We start from the raw sequence: 26,171 nt of genomic DNA, 5'->3' as shown, positions 1-26,171 counted from the left end.
AATATCCTTATGATCATGGTTTTAAATTCTCCATTAGGCGTGTTATTTACATCTGTCCCATTTAGGTCTCTGGCCACGGCCTTATCCTGTCCTTTCATTTGGGATAAATGCTTCTGTCTTTTCCTTTTGTCTAAGTATCTGCCAGCTTCTGTGTGTTAGAGAAGCCAGTTATGTCACCTGCTCCCGAAAGTAATGGACTTAGGAAAAAGACGTCGTGTAATGCCCAGGGTCTAGCACTTCAGGCAGTGTCACCAGTGTGTGCTGCATGTGTTCTGCTCTTGTGTTCTGGCTATGCTATCCTTTAGGCCAGTCGTCTGCAGAGGCTCTCCTTGCCTGGTCTGGTGAGTGTTTGGTCCCTGGCCTGAATGTAGCGGGTTTTAACTAGGTGTGCTCTGGTCTGCTTATGAAATGAGACCTGTCACCACCTCTACTGGAACTGAGGCCAAGGGAAGCTCTCTGGTTGGGAGATGTGGTGTGGGCAGGCATTTGTCCTGGTCTTCTGGGGGAGGGGTCTGCTGTGCTGGGACTCAAGCAAGAGTGATTGAGAAAGGTAGTTCCACCAGAGTGCAAGGGGGTGGTGTTTGGTGTAAGCAAGTTAGGTAACCAGTGTTAGCAATGCACTGCTTCCTGCAGGTGGCTTTATGTTTGTGGTGAGGGGCAGGAGAAGGAGTTGGTGCCAGCCAGCGGCTTTGTTCCTACAGACAGGTCTCTCTGAACTTTGCCCCTGAGGGACATGCTCTGAGAAGAGCAACTAATCTCCCCACTGTGTGCCCCAGGCACTCTTCAGACCACTGTACCCACGCTATATGCTCCCACGTTGTTTGCCTGCCCTCTGTCCATGAGCAGTGGAGTACCTCAGGGCTCTAAACCAGCTAAATCGGATGCCCTTGAAAACTCCAGACTTTACACACTACTGGTTGCAAGAACTCACGAAATGCAGGCCCTCTTGTTTTCCAAGCCAGTGGCTATGGGGAAATGTTCTCTTTGTGCGTTCCCCTGTGCATTTCTCTCTCTCACCCTTACCCACAACCTCGACTCCCTCCCCTCTGCAGAACCCAGGATCTGTTTCTCTTCTAGACGACATTTCTGCATCAAGGACCTTCTTTGATGTGGCCTCTTCTCTCCCTTTTGTTGTGGAGTTTGTTCTGTCAGTCTTCAGGTCGATTTCTGGGGTTTTTAGGGTGAGCTGATTGTTATCTAGTTGTATTCGTGGGATGAGGCAAGCCTAGAGTCCTCCTACTCCTCTGCCTTCTTCCTGTCTCTAAGATCTTTTTCTAAGATTCCCTTCAATTCCAACAATTCTTACAAGTAGACAGGAATGCCTCTTTAGAATGTCCCCTCAGGTTAAGGTAGAAGCACAGAGACCTACAATTTGAAGCACAATAGTTGAAAAACTAGAAAGAGTCAATTTGATAACCAAAATTGGGCCTTTGGTCTGATTTCAATGAAAGGAAATAGGAAGCTTTGAGTATTTTTTAATCCATTGAATACTCAATCTTCATTCTCCTTTCCTCAGTGAGGAAATAAAGAGAATGTCATGGAATCATTTTTCATCTTTTCAGTAGCAAAACAAATGTATTGTCCTTTAGCACTACTTAAATTAACTCCACATTCTCCTTTACCTTACTTCAACCTTGTTTGTGTGGGAAGGTAAGATCACTTCATCTTTGTGTTGTCCCACAATGCTTCTCCATATCATACAAGTTGGCTTCAAAAGTTTGTTGTCATTCAAATTACCAATCTAGTATTTGTCTCTGATAAATCAACTTAATACTACCGCAATTTGTACAGCTGTATTGTTTTAATGATATAATGTTTATTCCATTAATTATACGCTGAGCTAAAACATATAGCTAAGCATATCTTTCTATTCAAGTGAAAGAAGGGAAACAGGCTGCTGTGTTTTCCAAGAAAGTATGATCTGTGCCAAGCACAGGATTAACACCAGTGTTACACACAAGAACCAGGTCAGAAGAGGATCCCATTGTGAATTGCAAGATGATGGGTTAGCAAGATTGCTTAACAGGAAAGAGGAATAGCCTAGAGTTAATCTTTTCCTTCCTAGATGGTGAAAACTATGGATGAGTCTATGCATTATAATGAGATAATAAAATATAATGAAGTAAATGTTAGTAGACTGAGTCAAAAGATCCTATGGCCAAGATTTGATGGAAATGAAAGTGGGCAGCACTGACTGAGACACTAAAAGTTTGCCTCAACCTCTCAGGTCATGATCCCAGGTCATGGGATCAAGACCCCTGTCAGCCTCCACACTAAGTGTGAAGCCTGCTAAAATTCTCTCGTGTCTCTCTCTCTCTCTCTCTCTCTCTCTCTCTCTCTCTCTCTCTCTCCCTACACACCCCCTCGTCCTGCTTGTGCCCGCTCTAAAAAATATATAAATATAAATAAATAAATTAAACAAATAAATAAATAGAAGTCTGAACACACTAAAGAAAGAGCATTTTATCTTTTTGAGCCTGACTTCACATCGAGTCATGGGGTCAGCAAGGCAAAGGCTGGCAAAAGGGTCCTTCAAGAAACAAAAATCTCTATAGGAGCAAAGTTTAGTTCTACTGCATTGACTTTTTATTATTACATAAGTGACTGGTAATTTGCAAGATAACTAGGAAAAAGTTTTCATAAAATTTGTTATGGTACTGGCATAAGGACAGACATATAGATCAATGTATTAACATTGAGAATCTAAACATAAATTCTCACATTATAGTGAACTGATTTTCCACAAGGGTGACAGACAATTAAATGGAATAAGACTAGCCTTTGTAACAAACGGTACTGGGGCAAATGGATATCCACATGCAAAGCAATAAAATCAGACCTCTACCCCATAGCATATATACAAAATTAACTTAAAATCTAAGAGCTAAAATGATAAAACTCTTAGAAAAAAGCTTATGTGTATATGTTTATGACTGGATTTGACAATGATTTCTTAGACATGACACCAAAAGACAAAAGCAGATTAAGTTTACTTCATCAAAATTAAAAAGTACTATGCTTCAAATATCACCATCAAGAAAGTGAAAGGCAAGTGACTAAACAGGGGAAAATACCTGAAAATCCCATATCTACTAAGGGATTTGCATGTAGGACATTTAAATAACTCTTCCAATAATGAAAAGACAATCCAATATAAAAACGGGCAAAAGAATGGATTAGTTCTTTAAAGACGATACAGAAATGGATAATAATCACGTTAAAAGGGAGATGTTTGGGGTTCCTGGGTGGCTCAGTCAGTTAAGCTTCTGACTTGGGCTCAGGTCACGATCTCACGGTTCGTGGGTTCGAGCCCCGCATTGGGCTCTGTGCTGACAGCTGGGAGGGAGCCTTGAGCCTGTTTCAGATTCTGTGTCTCCCTCTCTCTGACCCTCCCCTGTTCACGCTCTGTCTTCCCTGTCTCAAAAATGAGTAAAACGTTAAAAAAATAAAAAAAGAAGATGTGAGATATATATATATATATATATATATATATATATATATATATTCCATGGAGTATTACTCAGCAATCAAAAAAAAAGGAATCTTGCCATTTGTAACTACGTGTATGGAACTGGAGCGTATTATGCTAAGTGAAATTAGTAGGAGAAAGACAAAAATCATATAACTGCTCTCGTATGAGGACTTTAAGAGACAAAACAGATGAACAAAAGGGAAGGGAAACAAAAATAATATAAAAACAGGGAGGAGGACAAACACAGGAGACTCATAAATATGGAGAAAAAACTGAGGGTTGCTGGAGGGGTTGTGGGAGGGGGGATGTGCTAAATGGGCAAGGGGCATTAAGGAATCTACTCCTGAAATCATTGCTTCACTAAATGCTAACTAATTGGGATGCAAATTAAAAAATATATATAACTAAAGATACAACAAAAAGAGTAACGCCCCCCGCCCCACCAAAAAATTTCTCAACCCAGGAAGCCTCTGGTTGGGGATTCAGGAGATAAGGACCTTCTAGAGAAGGTCAGAGCAATGGACTGAGTTGGCTGAAAGCTATCTAAGTTTTTGTTTCATAGGGAACACCTTAAAGTGGCAGACAATTTCATGCCATAACCTTAATTCCTTTCTATAGGGATACACAGAAAATCCCTCGTTATTCTTTAATAAGCTTCATCAGTTTCGGATATCCTTACAAATTTTAGTTTTTGAGACCTTAAAGATTTCTGTAGGACACAGTAGCAGGACAACGCCTAGCACTCTCATTCATAGAAGACTGATCAACAGAGAGTCATGTTACTCACATGAAAAGTTCCCTGTTACTATGTGACTCATTTATAAGACGTCCAGAAAAGAAAATAATTTTCAATGTCTCTTCAGCCACAAAAAGGACCAGTCAACAGAATGTTCTAATTCCCCTGACGGGTATAGCTGTCTAATGAAACTTGCATGTATATTATATAGCTTTTGCGACTGACAGAAACGAGTTGGTCAGTGTATCTACCTCATTGGTCCCACTTAGGATGTACAATGAGAATCCTACAAAGGAGGGTGAGAGTGGGATGACATTCACTGTTCTGCTTGGAAAACAGTTGGGGTTTCACGACATATGAATAAATGAGAATCCTGAATGGCACATTAGTCTTTTCTGAGATTGAATTGTGAAATCTCTGAAAGGCTGATTAACTCAAGTGAGTGAAAAAAGAAAATGAGTTTCTGAACTTTCAATGGTAGGAGCACTATGTTACTAGGTAAGACCCTGACAGAGCAGCCATTTCTCCTTTTTCACTGGCGTTTCTTTTCCTTTACAAAATCCAACAAAGAGAAAAGTCCATTCCCTTGAGAAGGACGTTTGCATAACGACCTGCTAGTCATTCTTGATGAAGAGAATAAATTGCACACTTGTAATTACAAATTACAACAAATCATCATTAAAATAACCCCTTCTCAAACTCTCACTGAAGGGTTGAGACTACAAGAGAAAGTCAGATTTCAAGATGACATGATCACTCAAAGCGTGCGGAAGTTTGAAACATGCTGAAAAATATTAACAGGGACTCTCACACATCCGTACGCCAACGTTCACAGCAGCATTATTAACAGTAGCCAAAAGGTGGACTAAACCAAATGCTCACTGTGGTATATATAAAATGTTGCTTTTTTAGACTCTCACAATGTTTTTATGAAAATCTCACTATAAACATCATTATGAGTTCAATCAATTTCATCTCTATAGGAAAATTCCATCGCTAGTAGCAAATAGCAACAATATCAACCAAATATTTGGATAAGTGAGCCTTTCCATGTGATCCAAAACATTCTTATGTACTACTCCTAGTGAAATACAGATTCCTTTTCAGTAGGACAGACATTAAGCGACCAACTTACCAAACTTGTCTTTAACAAGTTGCTCGGAAGATTGTGAATGTGGGCCGCTTGTTGTTTGATGGTTTCTTCTGCCCTGGCATTTTGCACTTCTAGCCTAAAATGCAGACCTTAAGATAATTATTCTCACACATAAGTGTAAAACAATACCATATAATATCTGAACAAATGAGGGTCTTACAGAAATTCTTAAAATTGTATCAAGAGGAAGATTTGGGAATTGTGCCATTTTTCTCGTGTTTTGTGGATAAGGTGCAAAATAGAGAGATAATATCCCCAATTTTGCCTTTCAAAATAGCTCAAAGCTGGAATTTGTATCCAGCTTAACAATAATATACTGGCATAACAAGTATATTTCTCGTACTACACTGCTTATCTGCTGTATAAATAAGGTATTTTCTGTGAGGTTTAAATTATACTTTTGCATATGATCTTACGTCTTCTCCGCATATCTTATGTCCTTTGCCTCTCGATCCTTTGCCTCTTGCAACTAGAATAAAGAAAAAAAATAATTTTAACTACTGACAATCTAGTAAAACACCATCACCTGTTTTTGTAACCAAATGTTATTATTATTATTATTTTTTTTTTACTTGGTGGGGCACAGAGAGACAGAGAGAGAGAACGCCCAAATGGGGAAGGGAGTCATAGGGAGAGACAGAGAAACTCATAAGCAGGCTCCAAGCTCAGGGTGAAGCCTGATGTGGGTCTCGGTCTCATGACCGGTCTCATGATGTGGAGTTTGGGATCATGACCTGAGCAGAAATTAAGAGTCAGGACGCTCAACCAACAAAGCCACCCAAGTGCCCCTGTAACTGAAATCTTATTGGACCCAGCCACACTCTCCCCTACACACTGATTGATGGCTACTTTTAGGTCATAACAAAAGAGTTCAGCTGCTACAACAGAGACTGTGGCCTACAAAGCCGAAAATGTTTCAATACTCTTCCAGAATAGTTAAACAAACTTACTCTCTTACAAAAACATAACGTTGTTAATGTTTATAAATTATATATGATCAGATAAACATACAAATGTATCTACTGGTCAAATGGAGGAAATATAGGAAATTACCTTATGGTAAACATTTCTGTTTTCATATTCCAAGCACTACATCAACTATGATTTTCAACATTCACATAGGTGAATGACATTCCTATTCTCGTGATTATGAAACTGAACATGCTATTTTCAGTGACAACGAGATATTTCATGGAAGAGTTTGACAAGCAATATCCTAGTAGGAGCCAGAAAGCCTGGGTCTGAATTCCCAATTCTGCTGGTTATGAGCTCTATGACCTTGAGCACACTCCCTAATACTTCCATGTCTCAGTCTTTGCATCTGTAAAATGAAGGTAATGACAGCACCTACTGGGGCACCTGAGTGGCTCAGTCGGTTCAGTGTGTTGCTTTTGATTTCTGCTCAGGACATGATCTCAGGCTCACGTGATTAAGCCCCACATCGGGCTCTACGTGGACAGCAAGGAGCCTGCTTGGAATTCTGTCTCTCTCTCTCTCTGTCTCTCTCTCTCTTTCTCACTCTCCCTACCTTCCCTTCCCCACAATCTGTCTCTCTCTCTCTCTCTTTGTCTCTCTCTCAAAATAAGGAACCTTAAAAAAATAATCTCAAAATAAATAATAATAGTATCTACCTAACTGGGATCTTGGTAATATAAATTTAGGAAATAATACATGAACAACTTAGAAGGGGACGTGGCACATAGTCAGCTCTAAGTGTATGCATTTAGCATGATTACTGTTGCTGTATTTTGCGTTCCAATACAATGAGATCGTTTAGGCAGGTGGCATGCCAATACAAGTGGCCCCGTATACAAACTATACTGAAGTTATTCTTCATATCACCACAAGTGGCAGCAAATGGGGAGGATGAGGCCCAGAGTCTCTCCTCAGTACTTCACACAACTTTCGCCAATGCCACTAGCAAACAGTACTTTTTTTTCCTCTTATACTACTTGCAACTAACATCCTCTCTATACCCTCAGTGGACAATGCTCACGGAGTAAAATACAAATAGCACCGCCTAGAATGAGTAGTAGATGCTTTACATGACCATCAGAGGCAAGGGAAAGCCACTGATATGGAAATAATGGAGTCTTACTAAACCAAATTTCCTCAATCATTTCATGCCCATACTGTTTACGTTAGGCTGCTTTAGCACGTACTCTGGTGAAGAGATTAAGGCTTTGTGGTAACAGCATATCAGAAAAGCTGGCCCCAGAGCTTTGCAGTTGGTAAAGTGCTACAAATCTGTAAATCCCAGCACCGGCTGCATAAGGAAGAAAGATTTTAATTTCTCCTTTTCTATTAACCATTTGCTTAAGTTTGAAACTTTCTCCATCTATAACACTGCTTCTCCCCTTGCAGTGGACTCGAACATTCTTTAGTGAATCATCTCATCCACAGATTCAAGTTTTCTTCACTTATTCCTTCTTTTACACTAAAATCTAACTTCCACTAAGAAAATTTGAGGGTCATAAAGGACCTTTTTTCAAAAAAAACTTTATTAAAGTCTTTATCCTGCTTCACTTCTCAGCAGCAGCTGAGAAAAATGATCATACCCTCACTCTGCGCTTCTAGCCCCACCTTATTTCTGAAGGACGGCAACCCCTGACATTAAGTCCTTGCCCCTTGCTATCTGTGTTTTGAATTGCTCTTAAGGCTTCAAAACCAGATTCGCTAATTCACATTTCCAGCTTTGGCCCTTTTACCTAGGCCACGTGTACTTTTCGCTCTTCCATCTAGGTGCTCACAGACAGCATCTCAACCGCGCACTCAAAAATCATTACTTTCCTAGCAGTGCTATTGCTGGCTCATAAAGACAGATACCATATGGTTTCACTCTTATGTGGATCCCGAGAAACTTAACAGGAACCCATGGGGGAGGGGAAGGAAAAAAAAAGAGGTTAGAGTGCGAGAGAGCCAAAGCATAAGAGACTGTTAAAAACTGAGAACAAACTGAGGGTTGATGGGGGGTGGGAGGGAGGAGAGGGTGGGTGATGGATATTGAGGAGGGCACCTTTTGGGATGAGCACTGGGTGTTGTATGGAAACCAATTTGTCGATAAATTTCATATAAAAAATCATTACTTGACATGGAGTACCTTTGTAGACAGCTAATCGTGTACATTTTATTTGGACTCTTTTCGGTGTTACTTTGAGTGTGTTTTTCTTATTGAGTCTTAGGGAGCACCCTTACCCTTAGGATGCTGACCAGCATACTTTGTCTCGCTTTTCCTTATAACACGACATTTATCACAAGGGCTGGATGATCACTGGTTTGCCTTTGTTTCCTTTTGAGTAATTTCTTCGTCCATAGAGATTTCAACTTACGGAAGTCTTCTGAAGTTCCTTTCAGACCCATACTTGACTATATTGTTAGGAAGGTTAAGTTGGCTAGAGCTACCTCTTCTTCCCAATCCAGATTCTTCACCTCAAAATTGTGTGCATCAAATATCTTCACCCAGGTAGCCCCTGGTTTGGGGATTCAGGAGATAAGGACCTTCTAGAGAAGTCAGAGCTATGGACTCAGTTGCCTGAAAGCTATCTAAGTTTTTGTTTCACAGGGAACACTTTAAAGTGGCAGGTAATTTCATGCCATAACCCTAATTCCTTTCTATAGAGATGTACAGAAAATCCCTCGTTATTCTTTAATAAGCTTCATCAGTTTCGGATATCCTTACAGATTTTAGTTTTTGAGACATTAATGATTTCTTTAGGACACAGTAGCAGGACAATGCCTAGCACCCTCATTCATAGGAGACTGATCAACCGAGTATCATATTACTCGCATGAAAAGTTCCCTATTACAATGTGACTCATTAATAAGACGTATAGAAAAGAAAGTAGTTTTCAATGTCCCTTTAGTCATAAAAAAGACCAGTCAACAGAATATTCTAGTTCCCCTGACGGGTATAGCTGCCTAATGAAACTTGCATGTATATTATATAGCTTTTGTGACTGACAGAAACGAGTTGGTCAGTGTATCTACCTCATTGCTCCCACTTAGGATGTACAATGAGAATCCTACAAAGGAGGGTGAGAGTGGGATGACATTCACTGTTCCACTTGAAAACAGTTGTGGTTTCACTACATAAATTAGAATCTTGAATGGCACATTAGTCTTTTCTGAAATTGAATTCTGAAATCTCTGAAAGGCTGATTAACTCAAGTGAATGGAAAAAAAATGAGTTTCTGAACTTTCAATGGTAGGAGCACTATGTTACTAGGTAAGGCCCTGACAGAGCAGCCATTTCTCCTTTTTCACTGGCATTTCTTTTCCCTTACAAAATCCAACAAAGAAAAAAGGCTATTCTTTGGGAAGGACGTTTGCATAATGACCTGCTAGTCATTGTTGATGAAGAGAATAAGTTGCAAATTTGTAATTATAAATTACAACAGATCATCATTAAAAGAACTCTTTCTGAAACTCTCACTGAAGGGTTGGGTTTACAACAGAAAGTCAGAATGCCAGATGAAATGATCACTCAAAGACTGGGGACGTTTGAAACACGCTGAAAAATAGTAGCAGGGACTCACACATCTGTATGACAATGTTCACAGCACCTTTATATACAATAGCCAAAAGGAGGACTAAACCAAATGCTCACTGTGGTATATACAAAATGTTGCTCTTCTTAGATTCTCACAATATTTTTATTTAAATCTCACTACAAACATCATTACTTTATGAATTCAATCAACTTCATCTACATAGAAGAATTACATCACTAGTAGCAAGCAGAAACAATATCAACCAAATATTTTGATCAGTGAAAATTTCCATATGATCCAAAACATTCTTATGTACTACTACTAGTGACATAAGGATTCCTTTTCAGGACAATCATTAAGAGATCGACTTACCAAACTTGCCTTTAGCAAGTTGCTCTGAAGATCTTGAATTTGGGCCGCTTGATGTTTGATGGTTGCTTCTTGCCTGGCATTTTTAACCTTTAGCCTAAAATGCAGATCTTAAGATAATTATTCTCACACATAATTTTAAAACTGTATCGTGTAATTTCTGAACAAGTTGAGGGTATTACAGAAATTCTTAAAATTGTATCAAGAGGATGATTTGGCAATTGTGCCAATTTTCTCATTGTGTTTTGTGGTAATGGTGCAAAATTGAGAGATAAGATGCCAAAATTTTGCATTTCAAAATAGCTCAAAGCTGGAATTTGTATCCAGCTTAACAATGATATACTCGCATAACTAATACATTTCTCATAGTACACTCCTTATCTGCTTTATAAATAAACAAGTTATTTTCTGTGAGGTTTAAATTATACTTTAGCATATGATCTTTAATCTTCTCAGCGTATCTTTCGGCCTCTGCATGTCGTTCCTGTGCTTCTTGTAACTAAAATAAAGAAAAAATAATACTTTTAAATACTGTCAATCTAGTTGAACACCATCACCTGTTTCTGTAACTAAATGTTTTTTTTGTTTTGTTTTGTTTTGTTATTTTATACTTGAAAGAGAGACAGAGAAGGAGAGAGCACACACAAGTGGGAAGGGAGTCAGAGGGAGAGACAGAGAAAAAGGTAAGCAGGCTGCAAGCTCAGGGTGAAGCCTGATGTGGGGCTCGGTCTCATGACCGGTCTCATGATGTGGGGTTTGGGATCATGACCTGAGTGGAAATTAAGAGTCAGGACGCTCAACCAACTAAGCCGCCTAAGCACCCCTGTAACTAAAATCTTATTGGACCCAGCCACACTCTCCTCTACATGCTGAATGATGGCTACTTTTAGGTCATAACAAAAGAGTTCAGCTTCTACAACAGAGACTATGGCCTACAAAGCCGAAAACATTTCAATACTGGTACAGAATAGTTTACCAATCTTACTCTCCTACAAAAACATAACATTGTTAATGGTTTTAAATTATATATGATGAGATAAAAATACAAATGTATCTACTGGTCAAATGGAGGAAATATAGGAAATTACCTTATGGTAAACATTTCTGTTTTCATATTCCAAGCACCATATCAACTATGATTTTCAACATTCACATAGGTGAATGACATTGCTGTTCTCGTGATTATGAAACTGAACATGCTGTTTTCAGTGACAACGAGATATTTCATGGAAGAGTTTGACAAGCAGTATCCTAGTAGGAGCCAGAAAGCCTGGGTCTGAATTCCCAATTCTGCTGGTTATGAGCTGTATGACCTTAAGCACAGTACCTAAAACTTCCGTGTCTCAGTCTCTAAATCTGTAAGACGAAAGTAATAACAGCACCTACTGGGGTACCTGGGTGGCTCAGTCGGGTCAGCGTCTGGCTCTTGATTTCTGCTCAGGACATGATCTCAGGGTCACGTGATTGAGCCCCACATCCAGCTCTGCGTGGATAGCGAGGAGCCTGCTTGGCATTCTCTCTCTCTCTCTCTCTCTCTCTCTCTCTCTCTCTCTCTCTCTCTCTCTCTCCCTACCTCCTCTTCCCACAATCTCTCTCTGTCTCTCTCTCTGTCTCTCTCTGTCTCTCTCTCTCTCTCAAAATAAAGAATCTTATAAAAGTGATCTGAAAAATAAATAATAATAGGATCTACCTCACTGGGATCTTGGGAATATAAAATTAGGAAATAATACGTGAACAACTTAGAAGGGTACGTGGCACATAGTCAGCTCTAAGTGTATGCATTTAGCATGATTACTGTTGCTGTATTTTGCGTTCCAATACAATGAGATAGTTAAGGCAGGTGGCATGCCAATACAAGTGGTCCCCTATACAAATTATACTGAAGTCATTCTTCATACCACCGCAAGTGGCAGCAAATGGGGAGCATGAGGCCCAGAATCTCTCCTCAGTACTTCACACAACTTTTGCCAATGCCACTAGCAAACGGTACTTTTTTTTCCCCCCCGCTTATAATACTTTTAACTAACTCCCTCTCTATACTACTCAGTGGACAATACTCACGGACTACGGTACAAATAGCACCTCTTACATTGAGCAATAGATGCTTTACATGACCATCAGAGGCAAGGGAAAGCCACTGACATGGAGATAATGGAGTCTTGCTAAACCAAAGTTCCTCAATCATTTCATGCCCACACTGTTTACATTAGGCTGCTTTAGCAGGTACTCTGATGAGGAGATTAAGGCTTTGTGGTAACAACATATCAGAAAAGCTTGCCCCAGAGCTTTGCAGTTGGTAAAGTGCTACACATCTGTAAATCACAGCACCAGCTGCATTAAGGAAGAAAGATTTCAATTTCTCCTTTTCTATTAACCATTTGCTTAACTTTTGAAGCTTTGTCCATCTATCACGCTGCTTCTCCCCTTGCAGTGGACTTGAACATTCTTTAATGTATCGTCTCATCCACAGATTCAAGGTTTGTTCACTTATTTCCTTCTTTTACACTAAAATCTAACTTTCACTCCTATCATTCCACTAAGACATTTTGAGGGTCATCAAGAACCTCTTTTTTGTTTTTTAATTTTATTAAGGTCTCTATCCTGCTTCACTTTTCAGCAGCAGCTGAGAAAAATGACCATGCCCTCCCTCTGCTCTTTTAGCCACACCTTATTTCTGAAGGACGGCAACCCCTGACATTAAGTCCTTGCCCCTTGCTATCTGTGTTTTGAATTGCTCTTAAGGCTTCAAAACCAGATTCTCTAATTCACATTTCCAGCTTTGGCCCTTTTACCTAGGCCACGTGTACTTTTCGCTCTTCCATCTAGGTGCTCACAGACAACATCTCAACCGCGCACTCAAAAATCATTACTTTCCTAGCAGTGCTATTGCTGGCTCATAAAGACAGATACCATATGGTTTCACTCTTATGTGGATCCTGAGAAACTTAACAGGAACCCATGGGGGAGGGGAAGGAAAAAAAAAGAGGTTAGAGTGCGAGAGAGCCAAAGCATAAGAGACTGTTAAAAACTGAGAACAAACTGAGGGTTGATGGGGGGTGGGAGGGAGGAGAGGGTGGGTGATGGGTATTGAGGAGGGCACCTTTTGGGATGAGCACTGGGTGTTGTATGGAAACCAATTTGTCGATAAATTTCATATAAAAAATCATTACTTGACATGGAGTACCTTTGTAGACAGCTAATCGTGTACATTTTATTTGGACTCTTTTCGGTGTTACTTTGAGTGTGTTTTTCTTATTGAGTCTTAGGGAGCACCCTTACCCTTAGGATGCTGACCAGCATACTTTGTCTCGCTTTTCCTTATAACACGACATTTATCACAAGGGCTGGATGATCACTGGTTTGCCTTTGTTTCCTTTTGAGTAATTTCTTCGTCCATAGAGATTTCAACTTACGGAAGTCTTCTGAAGTTCCTTTCAGACCCATACTTGACTATATTGTTAGGAAGGTTAAGTTGGCTAGAGCTACCTCTTCTTCCCAATCCAGATTCTTCACCTCAAAATTGTGTGCATCAAATATCTTCACCCAGGTAGCCCCTGGTTTGGGGATTCAGGAGATAAGGACCTTCTAGAGAAGTCAGAGCTATGGACTCAGTTGCCTGAAAGCTATCTAAGTTTTTGTTTCACAGGGAACACTTTAAAGTGGCAGGTAATTTCATGCCATAACCCTAATTCCTTTCTATAGAGATGTACAGAAAATCCCTCGTTATTCTTTAATAAGCTTCATCAGTTTCGAATATCCTTACAGATTTTAGTTTTTGAGACCTTAATGATTTCTTTAGGACACAGTAGCAGGACAATGCCTAGCACCCTCATTCATAGGAGACTGATCAACCGAGTATCATGTTACTCGCATGAAAAGTTCCTTGTTACCATGTGACTCATTTATAAGACGTCTAGAAGAGGAAATAATTTTCAATGTCTCTTCAGCCACAAAAAGGACCAGTCAACAGAATATTCTAGTTCCCCTGACGGGTATAGCTGCCTAATGAAACTTGCATGTATATTATATAACTTTTGTGACTGACAGAAACGAGTTGGTCAGTGTATCTACCTCATTGCTCCCGCTTAGGATTTACAATGAGAATCCTACAAAGGAGGGTGAGAGTGGGATGACATTCACTGTTCTGCTTGGAAAACAGTTGGGGTTTCACTACATATGAATAAATGAGAATCCTGAATGGCACATTAGTCTTTTCTGAGATTGAATTGTGAAATCTCCGAAAGTCTGATTAACTCACGTGAATGGAAAAAAAAAAATGAGTCTGAACTTGCAATGGTAGGAGTACTATGTTACTAGGTAATTCTCTGACAGAGAAACCATTTCTCCTTTTTCACTGGCATTTCTTTTCCTTTACAAAATCCAACAAGGAGAAAAGTCCATTCCTTTGAGAAGGACATTTGCATAATGATCTGCCAGTCATTGTTAATGAAGAGAATAAATTGCAAACTTGTAATTACAAATTACAACAAATCATCATTAAAATAAACCGTTCTCAAACTCTCACTGAAGGGATGAGATTACAAGAGAATTCAGAATTCAAGATCAAATGATCACTCAAAGATTGGGGACGTTTGAAACACGCTGAAAAATAGTAGCAGGGAGTCTCACACATCTGTATGCCAACGTACACAGCAGCATTATTAACAGTAGCCAAAGGTGGACTACAATGCTCAATGTGGTATATATAAAATGTTGCTTTTTTTTAGATTCTCACAAATTTTTTTAATGAAAATCTCACTACAAACATCATTACTTTATGAATTCAATCAACTTCATCTATATAGAAGAATTACATCACTAGTAGCAAGTAGGAACAATATCAACCAAACCTTTGCAACAGTGAGATTTTCCATGGGATCCAAAACATTCTTATGTACTACTACTAGTGAAATACGGATTCCTTTTCAGTAGGACAGACATTAAGAGATCGACTTACCAAACTTGTCTTTATCATGTTGTTCTCAAGATCTTGAATCTGGGCCGCTTGATGTTTGATGGTTGCTTCTTGTGTGGCATTTTTAACCTGTAGCCTAAAATGCAGATCTTAAGATAATTATTCTCACACATAAATTTAAAACAACATCACATACTTTCCGAACAAATGAGGGTATTACAGAAATCCTTAAAATTTTGTCAAGAGGAAGATTTGGGAATTGTACCATTTTTCTCATCGTGTTTTGTGGATAAGGTGCAAAATTCAGAGATAATATACCACAATTCTGCATTTAAAAATAGCTCAAAGCTGGAATTTGTATCCAGCTTAACAATGATATACTGGCATAACTAATACATTTCCCATACTACACTGTTTATCTGCTTTATAAATAAACAAGTTATTTTCTGTGAGGTTTCAATTATACTTTTGCACATGATCTTTCATCTCCTCAGCACATCTTACGGCCTCTCCATGTCGTTCCTGTTCTTCTTGCAACTAAAATAGAGAAAAAATAATTTTAACCACTGAAAATCCAGTAGAAAACCATCATCTGTTTCTTTAACTAAATTTTTTTTTACTTGAGAGAGAGACAGAGAGAGAGAGAGAGAGCATGCAGAAGTGGGGAAGAGAGACAGAGGGAGAGACAGAGAAAATTGTAAGCAGGCTGCTAGCTCAGGGCGAAGCCTGATGTGGGGCTCGGTCTCATGACCAGTCTCATGATGTGGGATTTGGGATCATGACCTGAGTGGAAATTAAGAGTCAGGACCTCAGCCAACTAACCCGCCCAAGCGCCGCTGTAAGTAAAATATTTTTGGAGCCAGCCACCCTCTCCTCTACATGCTGATTGATGGCTACTTTGAGATCATAACAAAAGAGTTCAGCTTCTACAACAGAGACTATGGCCTACAAAGATGAAATGTTTCAATACTCTTACAGAATAGTTTACCAACCTTACTCTCTTACAAAAACATAACATCGTTAATGTTTTTAAATTATATATGATCACATAAATGTACAAATATATCTATTCGTCAAATGGAGGATATATAGGAATTTACTTTATGGTAAACATTTCTATTTTCATGTTCCAAGCACCACATCAACTATGATTTTACATATTCACATAGGTGAATTACGTTCCTATTCTCGTGATTATGAAACTGAACACACTGTTTTCAGTGACAAGATATTTCATGGAAGAATTTGAGAAGCAATATCCTAGTAGGGGCCAGCATGCCTGGGTCTGATTTCCCAGTTCTTCTCATTATGAGCTGTATGATCTTGAGCACACTACCTAAAACTTCCGTCTCAATCTCTGCATCTGTAAAATGAAGGTAATAATAGCACCTACTGGGGCACCTGAGTGGCTCAGTCAGTTCAGTGTCTGGCTCTTGATTTCAGCTCAGGACATGATCACAGGGTCATGTAATTGAGCCCCACATCGAGCTCTGCATGGCCAGTGAGGAGCCTGCTTGGGATTCTCTCTCTCTCCCCCCCCTCCCTTTTTCTCTCTTTCCCTTCATGCCCTTCCCCAAAATCTGTCTGTCTCTGTCTCTGTCTCTCTCTGTCTGTCTCTCTCTCTCTCAAAACAAAGGACTTTAAAAAAGTGATCTCAAAATAAATAATAATAGTATCTACCCCATTGGGATGTTTGGAAGATTACATTAGGAAATAATAGATGAACAACTTAGAAGGGTACGTGGCACATAGCTCTAAGTGTCTGCATGTAGCATGATTACTGTTGCTGTAGTTTGTGTTCCAATACAATGTGATAGTTTAGGCAGGTGGCCTGCCAATACAAGTTTTCCCCTATACAAATTATACTGAAGTTATTCTTCATTCCACCACAAGTGGTAGCAAATGGGGAGCATGAGGCCCAGAATATTTCCTCAGTACTTCAAACAACTTTGCCAATGCCACTAGCCAACAGTACTTTTTTCCACTTATAATCCTTTTAACTTACTTCCTCTCTATACCACTGAGTGGACGATGCTCACAGACTACGGTACAAATAGCCCTCCTTGACTGAGTAGTAGATCCTTTACATGACCATCAGAGGCAAGGGAAAGCCACTGACATGGAAATAAATGAGTCTTGTGAAACTAAAGTTCCTCATCATTTCATGTCCATACTCTTTACGTTAGGCTGCTTTAGCATGTACTCTGATGAAGAGATTAAGGGTTTGTGGTAAAAGCATATCAAAAAAGCTGTCCCTAGATATTTGCATTGGTAAAGTAATACAAATCTATAAGTCACAGTTCTGGCTGTGTAAGAAAGAAAGACAAATTTAGCATGCTTTTTCATAGTGAGAGGGAAAAAAAACCTAACATTTGATTGAACATTTCTCCTCTATTTGATTAAGTGCTTTCATTAATAGTTTTACTTATATAAGCGTGTGTGTGTGTGTGTGTGTGTGTGTGTGTGTGTGTATAGAGATATACACACATTTTTTAACGTTTATTTTTTGATACAGAGCACGAGACTGAGTGGCGCAGAACGTGCGGGACACAACAGATCTAATTAGGCTCTGCTGACAGCAGAAAGCCCGATGCAGGGCTCCATCTCAAGAACATGAAGATCATGACCTGAGCCAAAGGCAGACTCTGATCGGACTGGAGCCAGCCAGGCACCCCTCAATTTAGTATTTCATTTCTTAGCATACATTTAGAATAAAAGCTTTGCTATACCAATGTTTCCAAGAAGAGTTTATTGATACGGTAGAAAGTACTTAATTTTATCGGAAAAACTGTTAAGTTAAAGTATTTTCAATTTATACAAGGTTAAGTACCACCCGTATCAAATATTACTATCCCTTAAATGTATACTTAGGAAGACGAAATTACCTGTCATGAAAAAAATAAAAACAATGTCAAATAAAGGACTGAATTGTTCTGCACAGGCTAGATGACAAGTGTCAAGAGAGTTAAAGCTAATGGGAGTTAGAACAGTCAGAGAAAGTTCATTGGAAAGGAGACTGTGAGCCAAGTCTGAATAACATAGGTTTACTCAAGAGGAACAGAAACTAAAAAGACAGTAAGGACAGCATGTGTAACGGCTGAGACATGGTGAAATCAACCCAATTAACTCAGAGGATAAAATCTGATGGCAGAGACATTTAAAATGGGTGTCCACACAAGAACTACATAAATGTTCATAAGCAGCAGTATTAATAGGCAAGAAGTGGACACAACCCAAAGGTCCATCAACTGATGAATGAACAAGGGCCTTAACCCACAATGGAGTACTGTTGACAATAGAAACAAATGAAGCACTGATATAAGCTGTAACCGACACAGATGAACCCAGAAAACATTAAGTAAAGGTAGCTAGTCCCAAAGTACCACACGTTGTGTGACTCCATTTATATGAAATATTCACAAGAGGCAACTCCATTGAGAGACCAAGTAGTAGACTGGTGGTTGCCTGAGGCTGGGGGCAACGGGTAAGGGTTTCCTTTCAGGGTGACAAAAACATTCTACTTGATGGCAGTGATGGCTGCACGAGTGTACACACAGACAGTGAACTGTGCGTGGCAAATGGGTGACTTTTATGGTATGTGTTTTGTACCTCAAAATAGCTTTAAAAAAAACCCAATGGCAGGACACAGAGAATGTTCTTAATTCTCGCTTTTGGGTGCCCATACTATACATGATCTGAATATTTCCGTGCTTTGACAATATGTCTAAAAGGCAAAGAAAATGAAGGAAATGCCAAAGTTCAAGTGGTTTGTTAAGTGATCTTTCTGTACAAGTCATCCTGAAATCAATATGCATTCTTCTCAAAAGTGAAGATGAGAACTAAGACAATTATCTGAAACATCCCATTAAACATTATCTTCTGATTTGATCCAGCTTGCCTCATCATGGTAATAGAGATATCATTAAAAAACATTGTTTAGTAGGGGACAAAAGTCTCTTGGGACACCTGGGTGGCTACGTCAGTTAAGCGTCCAATTCTTGCTTTCAGCTCAGGTCATGATCTCATGGTTCATAGAGACTGAGCCTCACACTGGCTCTACACGGACAGCATGGAGCCTGCTTGGGATTCTCTCTCTCTCCTCTCTCTGCCCCTCCCCTGTTAACACGCATGCACACACTCTCTCTCACTCTTTTTCTCTCAAAATAAATAAATAAAATGTCAAAAAAAAATTTAAATTAAACAAAGAACGAAAAAAGTCTCTCAATTTCTGTGAGGAAGGATACAAAAGCCTCAACTTTCCTAAGAGTAAGTATTATAAGAAAACAATGTATAACACAAATAGGAGAAGGAGAGGCAGAAGTTGACGAAATAAATGTATTGTAAAGGGACTGAAATCATAATAAATTAATTATAATGAAAATACCAAAGAATGCGGTCCATGGAAATTGGTATCCTAAAACACTTTATATCATTTAACGAGCTATAAGTTAGGTGGTAACAGGTTACATTTACTACATACCTGACTTGTGATTTGAGCTAATTTCTTCTTGAGATCCCGTGTTTCATCTTCCAGACGAAGATATGACGTAACCTCTGGGGAAGCCTCTGACATAGACTTTTTCTTCAGAGTATCAGCCAGTTCTTGTTGAAGTTGTCTCGCAACTACCTAATAAGACATTTCTGTTACTGATTTTCTAAATCATCTTATTATTAAATTATGTTAATAATAGACAACTCTCACATACGTACTTTGAGAAATATCAACACATACATCAATTCACCGTCTTTTTGTAACACATACACATTCCTGTTCACTGAATTCAGTTAGAGACACAAAAGGTGTTATCTCCCTGCCTAGTTCTGATATTTTATGGTGTCTCTTTCCAGTCTTAGCACGACAATTTCATCCTGCAACAGGTGGTTTTTATGCAACCGATCTTGTGTTTTCTCATGATTATCAGAAAGCTAAGTAAAACCAAGCACATTTTCAGATAGCACTCAATAAAATGGCAGTATCATGATTTTCTTTGAAATGAAAGTATAATCTGTGTTTAAACAATGAAAAGGTTGCAGGGGGTGCCAGTGTGGTTCAGTTGGCTGAGTGTCTGACTCTTGATTTTGGCTCAGGGAATGATCTCACATTCTGTGGGTTCAAGCCTGGCATCAGGCTCTGTGCTGACAGTCAGGATCCTGCTCAGGATTCTCGCACTCCCTCTCCCTGCCCCTCCCCTTCTTGCATTCTCTCTCTCTCTCTAACGAATAAAGAAACATGAAAAGAAAAAAAGAAAGAAAGAAAGAAAGAAAGAAAGAAAAGAAAAGAGGAAGGAAGGAAGGAAGGAAGGAAGGAAGGAAGGAAGGAAGGAAGATTATAGTAAGTGAATATCCAACTGGAAAAAAATAACGTTGGCTCCAAATCTCAAATTTTAGACAAGCATAAGTTCCCAAAAGTTCAGAACTTGAACTGAAGATAATGAAGGCATGAAAGTAAAAAAGAATTTGTGAGAAAAGTGTTCAGAATCTCAGAATTGGAAAAGCCTTTCTCTGATTTACAACAAACCAGAAGGCCTAAAATAAAAGATTAATAAATCTGACTATACTTAAAAATTGAGTTTACAGTAGATATCGAACACAGCGACCCCACAGTAAAATCCTTAGCTCTGCATATACTCGGACAGATTAAATTTCCTAAAATTCTTCTTTCCTGAGAATATTTCATAGATATCTACTTTGCTACCATTTCTATAGTCAGTTATAAGAATTATATCTATTGGTAACTGAAAAATCTAGGCACTGTACTATAATAGAAACACTTCTACATACATCAATGAACTCATTTGGTTATCACAATTCTAGAATGGAGAGATTAAAACGGTGAGCTGCAGGACTCTCCCCAGGTCTTCTCACTCCACAACTAGTGCTCTTGCACCAACCACTGCCACTTCTCTAGTGTAAATACACAAGTACGAAAGAAGTCTTGTATTTCAAAATACTCATAGGAAATAAGGGGAAATTTATACATCTCTTAGAAAACCATGAGATGATTTACTGCTGCAACAACTTGCATTTCCTTTCATGTTGAAAACAGTAATAAATATAAAAGAGGGGAAATACACTCAGCTATTTTATTAGGAATAAAATACCTATCAATAAATTATCATTAAGTATATACCACAGCATACCATTGTTATCAAAAGTTCCTTGTAATGAAACAGGATGCTACTTGAAGCAAAAGTGTTACTTTTCTCAAAAGTAGGAGACTTGATACCGAAAATATGATCAGTGAACTGGCTACACTTGTCCTCCTGTCCATTAGCGGAAGTGTTCACCTAAACTATTAATATATCAAGGCAGTGAAGTAACTGTTCAAAACTAAAACACATGTTGCTAGTAGCAATTGTTTTGAGATTAGGGAAAGCTCATCAATTCCTACAGAAAGTAATAAAAGCCTCTCCTTTGGACGAGGACATTATGAATGTCACTAGTTGTTGCAGACAGTGCATTTAATCAAGAATATTATTGTATCCAGTGAAGCAAAAATGCCACCGTCCCCCATGACCCTCCACAAAATATATGTGCTTTTAAAATCCTCTATAGTTTCCATGATGAACAGAGTTCAGTTTCATATGTACATACATATATATATATATATATACACACATATATATACACATATACACACACATATGTATATATATATATATATATATATACACACACACACACACACGGAGAAAAAAGTAATAATAACTAAAAAATAGAATGTATACAAATACATACACACATGTACTTCAAAATAACTAAAGAAGATACCTTAGAATTAGTTTTCTTATGAGCCATTTCTAGCTCCTTTTGCTTGCAAAAGAGATTGTTTAGACTTCCATCTTGTAAGACTCTGGCCTTCTGTTCTGGAGAAAGTTGCCACTGAGTGTCACTGCGCTCTTCTACAACCTGGAGACACATTTCATTATGATTCTGGTCTCATACCGTTAAAAAAAGAAGGTCAAAAGCTGAAGAGGAGAACTTTAAAAAAAATGTTCAAAAGAACATGATCCCATGTTTTAATTTATTTTAAACCTAAATAGTATATATTGAGTCAAAGGGATACTATAAAATATATATGTATAATATTACACTATGTAATATAGATGGAAATACAGTTTTTATCAAAAACTGATTTACCTGATTTTTTGTGGCCTTCAATTCCGTGTTTAGCATTCTAAGAGCGAGTTCAACTTGTTGTTTTGTTTCAACTTCTTTCTTATATTCGTCTTCTTTACTTCTTAACTTTTCCCTAATATTTTCATATAACATATCAGTATTTCTTCTTTCTTCTTCTTCTTCTTCTTCTTCTTCTTGTTTTAAGGTACATCTGCAATTACATGTGCTTCTTTTAAAATTTGTTTTGTTAGACATAAAAAGTTCATTTTATGATCTGGTTCCACATAAGTTGGCTTATTATCCAAATGAAAAATTTCTATGGTCTCCAATTGTTTTCCTTGTAGGGCTCATGTTTTTAATTTGTCACTTCAATCTCTTCCAAACCATATATTATACAGTTGAAAAGAAGCCAGAAGAAAGCATTATGCAACTTCGTTAGTTTTAGTCAGTAATAACTCTGGTAGATGTTGTAGGAAAGGAAGTTTGAAATTATTCAGGAAAGTTAGAGTTGAAAATTACCCCCTTTCCCACAGGTATAATTATTCCTCCATAGGACAGATAATTCAGTTTCTCATTAAAAAGAGAAGTTGCTGTTTATAAGCAAGTTTATCAATTCACTGGAAATAAAATTTCCACTTGACGAAACCTTACAGGTACCTCCAAAAATGATGTGCAGTGAAAGAGAGCATCTGTGGATGTTGTTTACACAACATACGCGTGCAGATTACTGTCATCCAAGACTACGCTGACGAGTCTAATAGCTGTTGCCTATGCTTTTTGTTTCTTCTTCCACAACACTTGCAACTTACCTTGTTGATGATTACCTACTTTATGAATCACTTAAACATCCCTTCTAGAACAACACAGGATACGTATTAATTAAGTAAACAATAAAGAGTAATATGACCTTTCAGCATACACTTTTGAATTAATTTTATCTACCTATGACAGAGATGCTGAAAAAACTTCTCAGTAACCACTTTCCGTATTACTTTTCTTTAATGTTTATTCATTTTTGAGAGAGAAAGGGAGAGCCCATGCAAACAAAGGGGGGGCAGAGAGAGAGAGAGAGGGAGGCAGAAAATCCGAAGTGGGCTCTGCACTGACAACACACAGATCGATGTGGGGCTCGAACTCACGAACCCTGAGATCATGACCTGAGCCAAAGTCGGACGCTTGACTGACTGAGCCACCCAGGCGCCCCCATTTTACTTTGTTTAAATTTTTTATGGAGAGAGAGATGACTCAAGTGAGTGAGGGTGGAGAGAGGGAAATAGAGACAGAATCCCACGAGGGGCAGACAGAGAGGGAGAGACAGAGTGAGAGAAGAGGAGCTCATCCGAAGCGGGGCTCGTGCTCAACCAAATCAGGGCTTGAGCCCACCCAAAGCAAGGCTCAAACTCACGAGATCATCACCTGAGCCGAAGCCAGATGCTTAACCAGCTGAGCCACCCAGGCACCCCCACTTTACCTTTTAACACCTGCATGTTAAGATGCAAATGGAATCAATTTTGGCGAATTTTAATGTCTTGAGAAAAATGACCATTTTATACTCTGTTGGTAGGTACAGAAAGTAATATAAACTTTCCTGAGAACAATTTAAAAATATGGATCAAAGACCTTTTTAAAAATTTTTATACTTTAACCAGATTACATTATATTGAAGAATTGACTCCAAGCAAGTAACCAGACATGTAGAAACAGATTTATATAAAAGACATCCCTGAGAGCATTAATTAAAATACAGAGAGATGAAAAAGAAGCAGAATTCAATCTCTTAAATAATGATGTTTCTTGGACAATGGTGGACTTTCATATGGCCATTAAAATTGTGATTTGGAATATACATTAACGTATTAGAAGTATTCACTGTTAGGAACTTGCTGTGTTATTGCCAAGAATCGCACACCTCACAACACTAAACAAGTATTCTTTCCAGGAAAATCCCATAAGGTAAGTCAGCAATTACAAAACTGCCCCTACACATCTGTAGTATAAAAGGAAACAGTTGAAATATTTCCTTAAAGCCAAGATGCTGTACCTCAAACTGCAGAATTCACGTTCCCATTCCACTTTTTGATGTTCTAACCGTGATATCATGTCTTTGGCTTCCTGTAGCTCGTTTTGTAGTGCACTAACCATTTTGTCCATTTTTGTCATTTTTCCCATAAGAAGTTTACAGTGCTTTTTGTTAAGTTTCCTTAATTTCTCATAGGAAACACGTATATCTTGGATTTTCAAGAAGCCAGCATAATCTGCATCAGAGAAGAAACAGAAATAAAATAGATGAGTACTTTTTGCATATACAGGCCTGTGCATCTTCAATTCACTCATTGACACATTGAGTAAATATATACCTTCAATGGAAGATGTTATACTCAGCTCTACAGATGCAATAGAGAAGACCCCTGGCTCTCGATTAGCTTAAAGTCTAGTGAAGGAGAAAGACAACTCAAATGGTAATTCTAAATTCAGATAGTTCCTATTAGAAGACAGAGTTCTGTGATCATAACTTGATCTAGATTGGGCCCAAGGAAGATAGATGTCCCTGAGGAAGAGATAACTATACTGAGGAATGAAGGATGAGCAGGAGACAATTAAGCAAAGGAGGAAGACAAGCACTCTCGACAGTCTAGAGCATGTGCCGAAGTTCCACTGTAATCTGCTTCTGGCCAAGATGGGGTAACACGTACTGATTGATCTTCCTACCTGAAGCAAGCAAAAACAAAACAGACAAAATACAATTTTAACATGATTTTCAAGACACAGAACTTCAGACAATGAAGGACAATGATCCCTGAAAACAAAACACGTTAGCCTAACATGTATGCCCAAGCTCACTGCCTTGAGAGAGTTTTCAGGCTACATCACAGGAGACATAAATTATTTAAGTAGATTTCACCAGACTCCTTGAGTCGTGGTGGCAAAACTGAGAGTCTGGTGAAGGCAAGGCAGATAGAGACGACAGGTCAGCATCCAGGAGAGGAGAAAGCAGGACACAGAAAGAACCCTGGGCATCTGCACAGGGTCCCCTTTGGCTATTCAGCAGAGTAACAACCAGTGCATACATGGAAGGAAGTCATCAAGGGAAAAAAATCTGAAGAGTAGAGGAAACACTGCCTGGTGCTCCCACAGCACGAGGGACAGTATCTATTCACATTAGCTAAGATAGAAAAACTCATAATTTGTCTTAGGCTGATCACAACTCTGGATTCCTCCAATAATTTGTAAGAGCAAGACTAAAGGATCCAACTGTTTGTAAGTAACTTAACTATATCTCCAAACAAAGCATGAAAAGATAACTAGAGGCATGGCAGCTATTGTTTTAAAAACCAAATAGTACTTACAGAGATGTAAATTATGTTAGCCATGAACAATACGATGGGTAGGAATAAACACATATTAGACATCACAAAACAAAAGACTGAAGTTTAACATTGGAAACCTGGGAGAAAACTTCAACTGGGAAATATACAATTGCCCAAAGAGGCAGGGGAAAGGGACAGGAAAAAAATATGGCCCAAATCTTCCTACACCTCATGAAAACTATAATCCCACTGACCCAGGAAGGATATGTCTAGGAAAGAAGAAATGGAAGCCAACTCTTGTGATTTGCCTAAACTCTATACGATGTGGTATAACATTACTGGAAGGGAGACTGTGATGCTGAAGCCATAGACTATAAACCCTAACCAACCACTAAAGCAGCAAAATTGAAAAGTTCTAGCTAGGAAGCCTAAATAAATAAGTGAAAAAATGAATACATGAATAAATGAATACATGAATAAATAAATAAATAAATGGATAAAACTGAATCATAAAAATTACTCCATTAAAAGAAAGCGGAAAAAGAAGAGAACGGGAACAAGGAGCAGATAGGACAAATGCAAATCAAACAGCATGATGACATATTCAAA

At 38.6% G+C, this 26,171-nt stretch overlaps 1 protein-coding gene across 8 annotated transcripts in view; it reads right to left on the bottom strand.

Annotated features, from left to right (window-relative positions):
* Positions 1-26,171, bottom strand: part of LOC122478343 (ankyrin repeat domain-containing protein 26-like) — a 242,014-nt gene that overhangs the window by 18,496 nt on the left and 197,347 nt on the right. For 7 of the 8 annotated variants that reach the window (XM_043571969.1, XM_043571965.1, XM_043571968.1 and 4 more), the window contains 10 exons: positions 24,296-24,509; positions 22,276-22,465; positions 21,907-22,044; positions 19,616-19,762; positions 15,602-15,672; positions 15,178-15,271; positions 10,649-10,719; positions 10,224-10,317; positions 5,778-5,830; positions 5,344-5,437 (listed from right to left, as the gene is read on the bottom strand). In XM_043571969.1, coding sequence (XP_043427904.1) covers positions 5,344-5,437; positions 5,778-5,830; positions 10,224-10,317; positions 10,649-10,719; positions 15,178-15,271; positions 15,602-15,672; positions 19,616-19,762; positions 21,907-22,044; positions 22,276-22,465; positions 24,296-24,509 — 1,166 coding nt within the window. The remainder of the gene's footprint in view (positions 1-5,343; positions 5,438-5,777; positions 5,831-10,223; positions 10,318-10,648; positions 10,720-15,177; positions 15,272-15,601; positions 15,673-19,615; positions 19,763-21,906; positions 22,045-22,275; positions 22,466-24,295; positions 24,510-26,171) is intronic. The other variant, XM_043571967.1, reaches the window with a different exon arrangement.

This window comes from Prionailurus bengalensis, unplaced genomic scaffold (assembly GCF_016509475.1).
Source record: "Prionailurus bengalensis isolate Pbe53 unplaced genomic scaffold, Fcat_Pben_1.1_paternal_pri Un_scaffold_51, whole genome shotgun sequence".
Taxonomy (NCBI): Eukaryota; Metazoa; Chordata; class Mammalia; order Carnivora; family Felidae; genus Prionailurus; species Prionailurus bengalensis.
The sequence above is the reverse complement of the archived record's forward strand: the minus strand, read 5'-3'. Positions and strand labels throughout refer to the sequence as shown.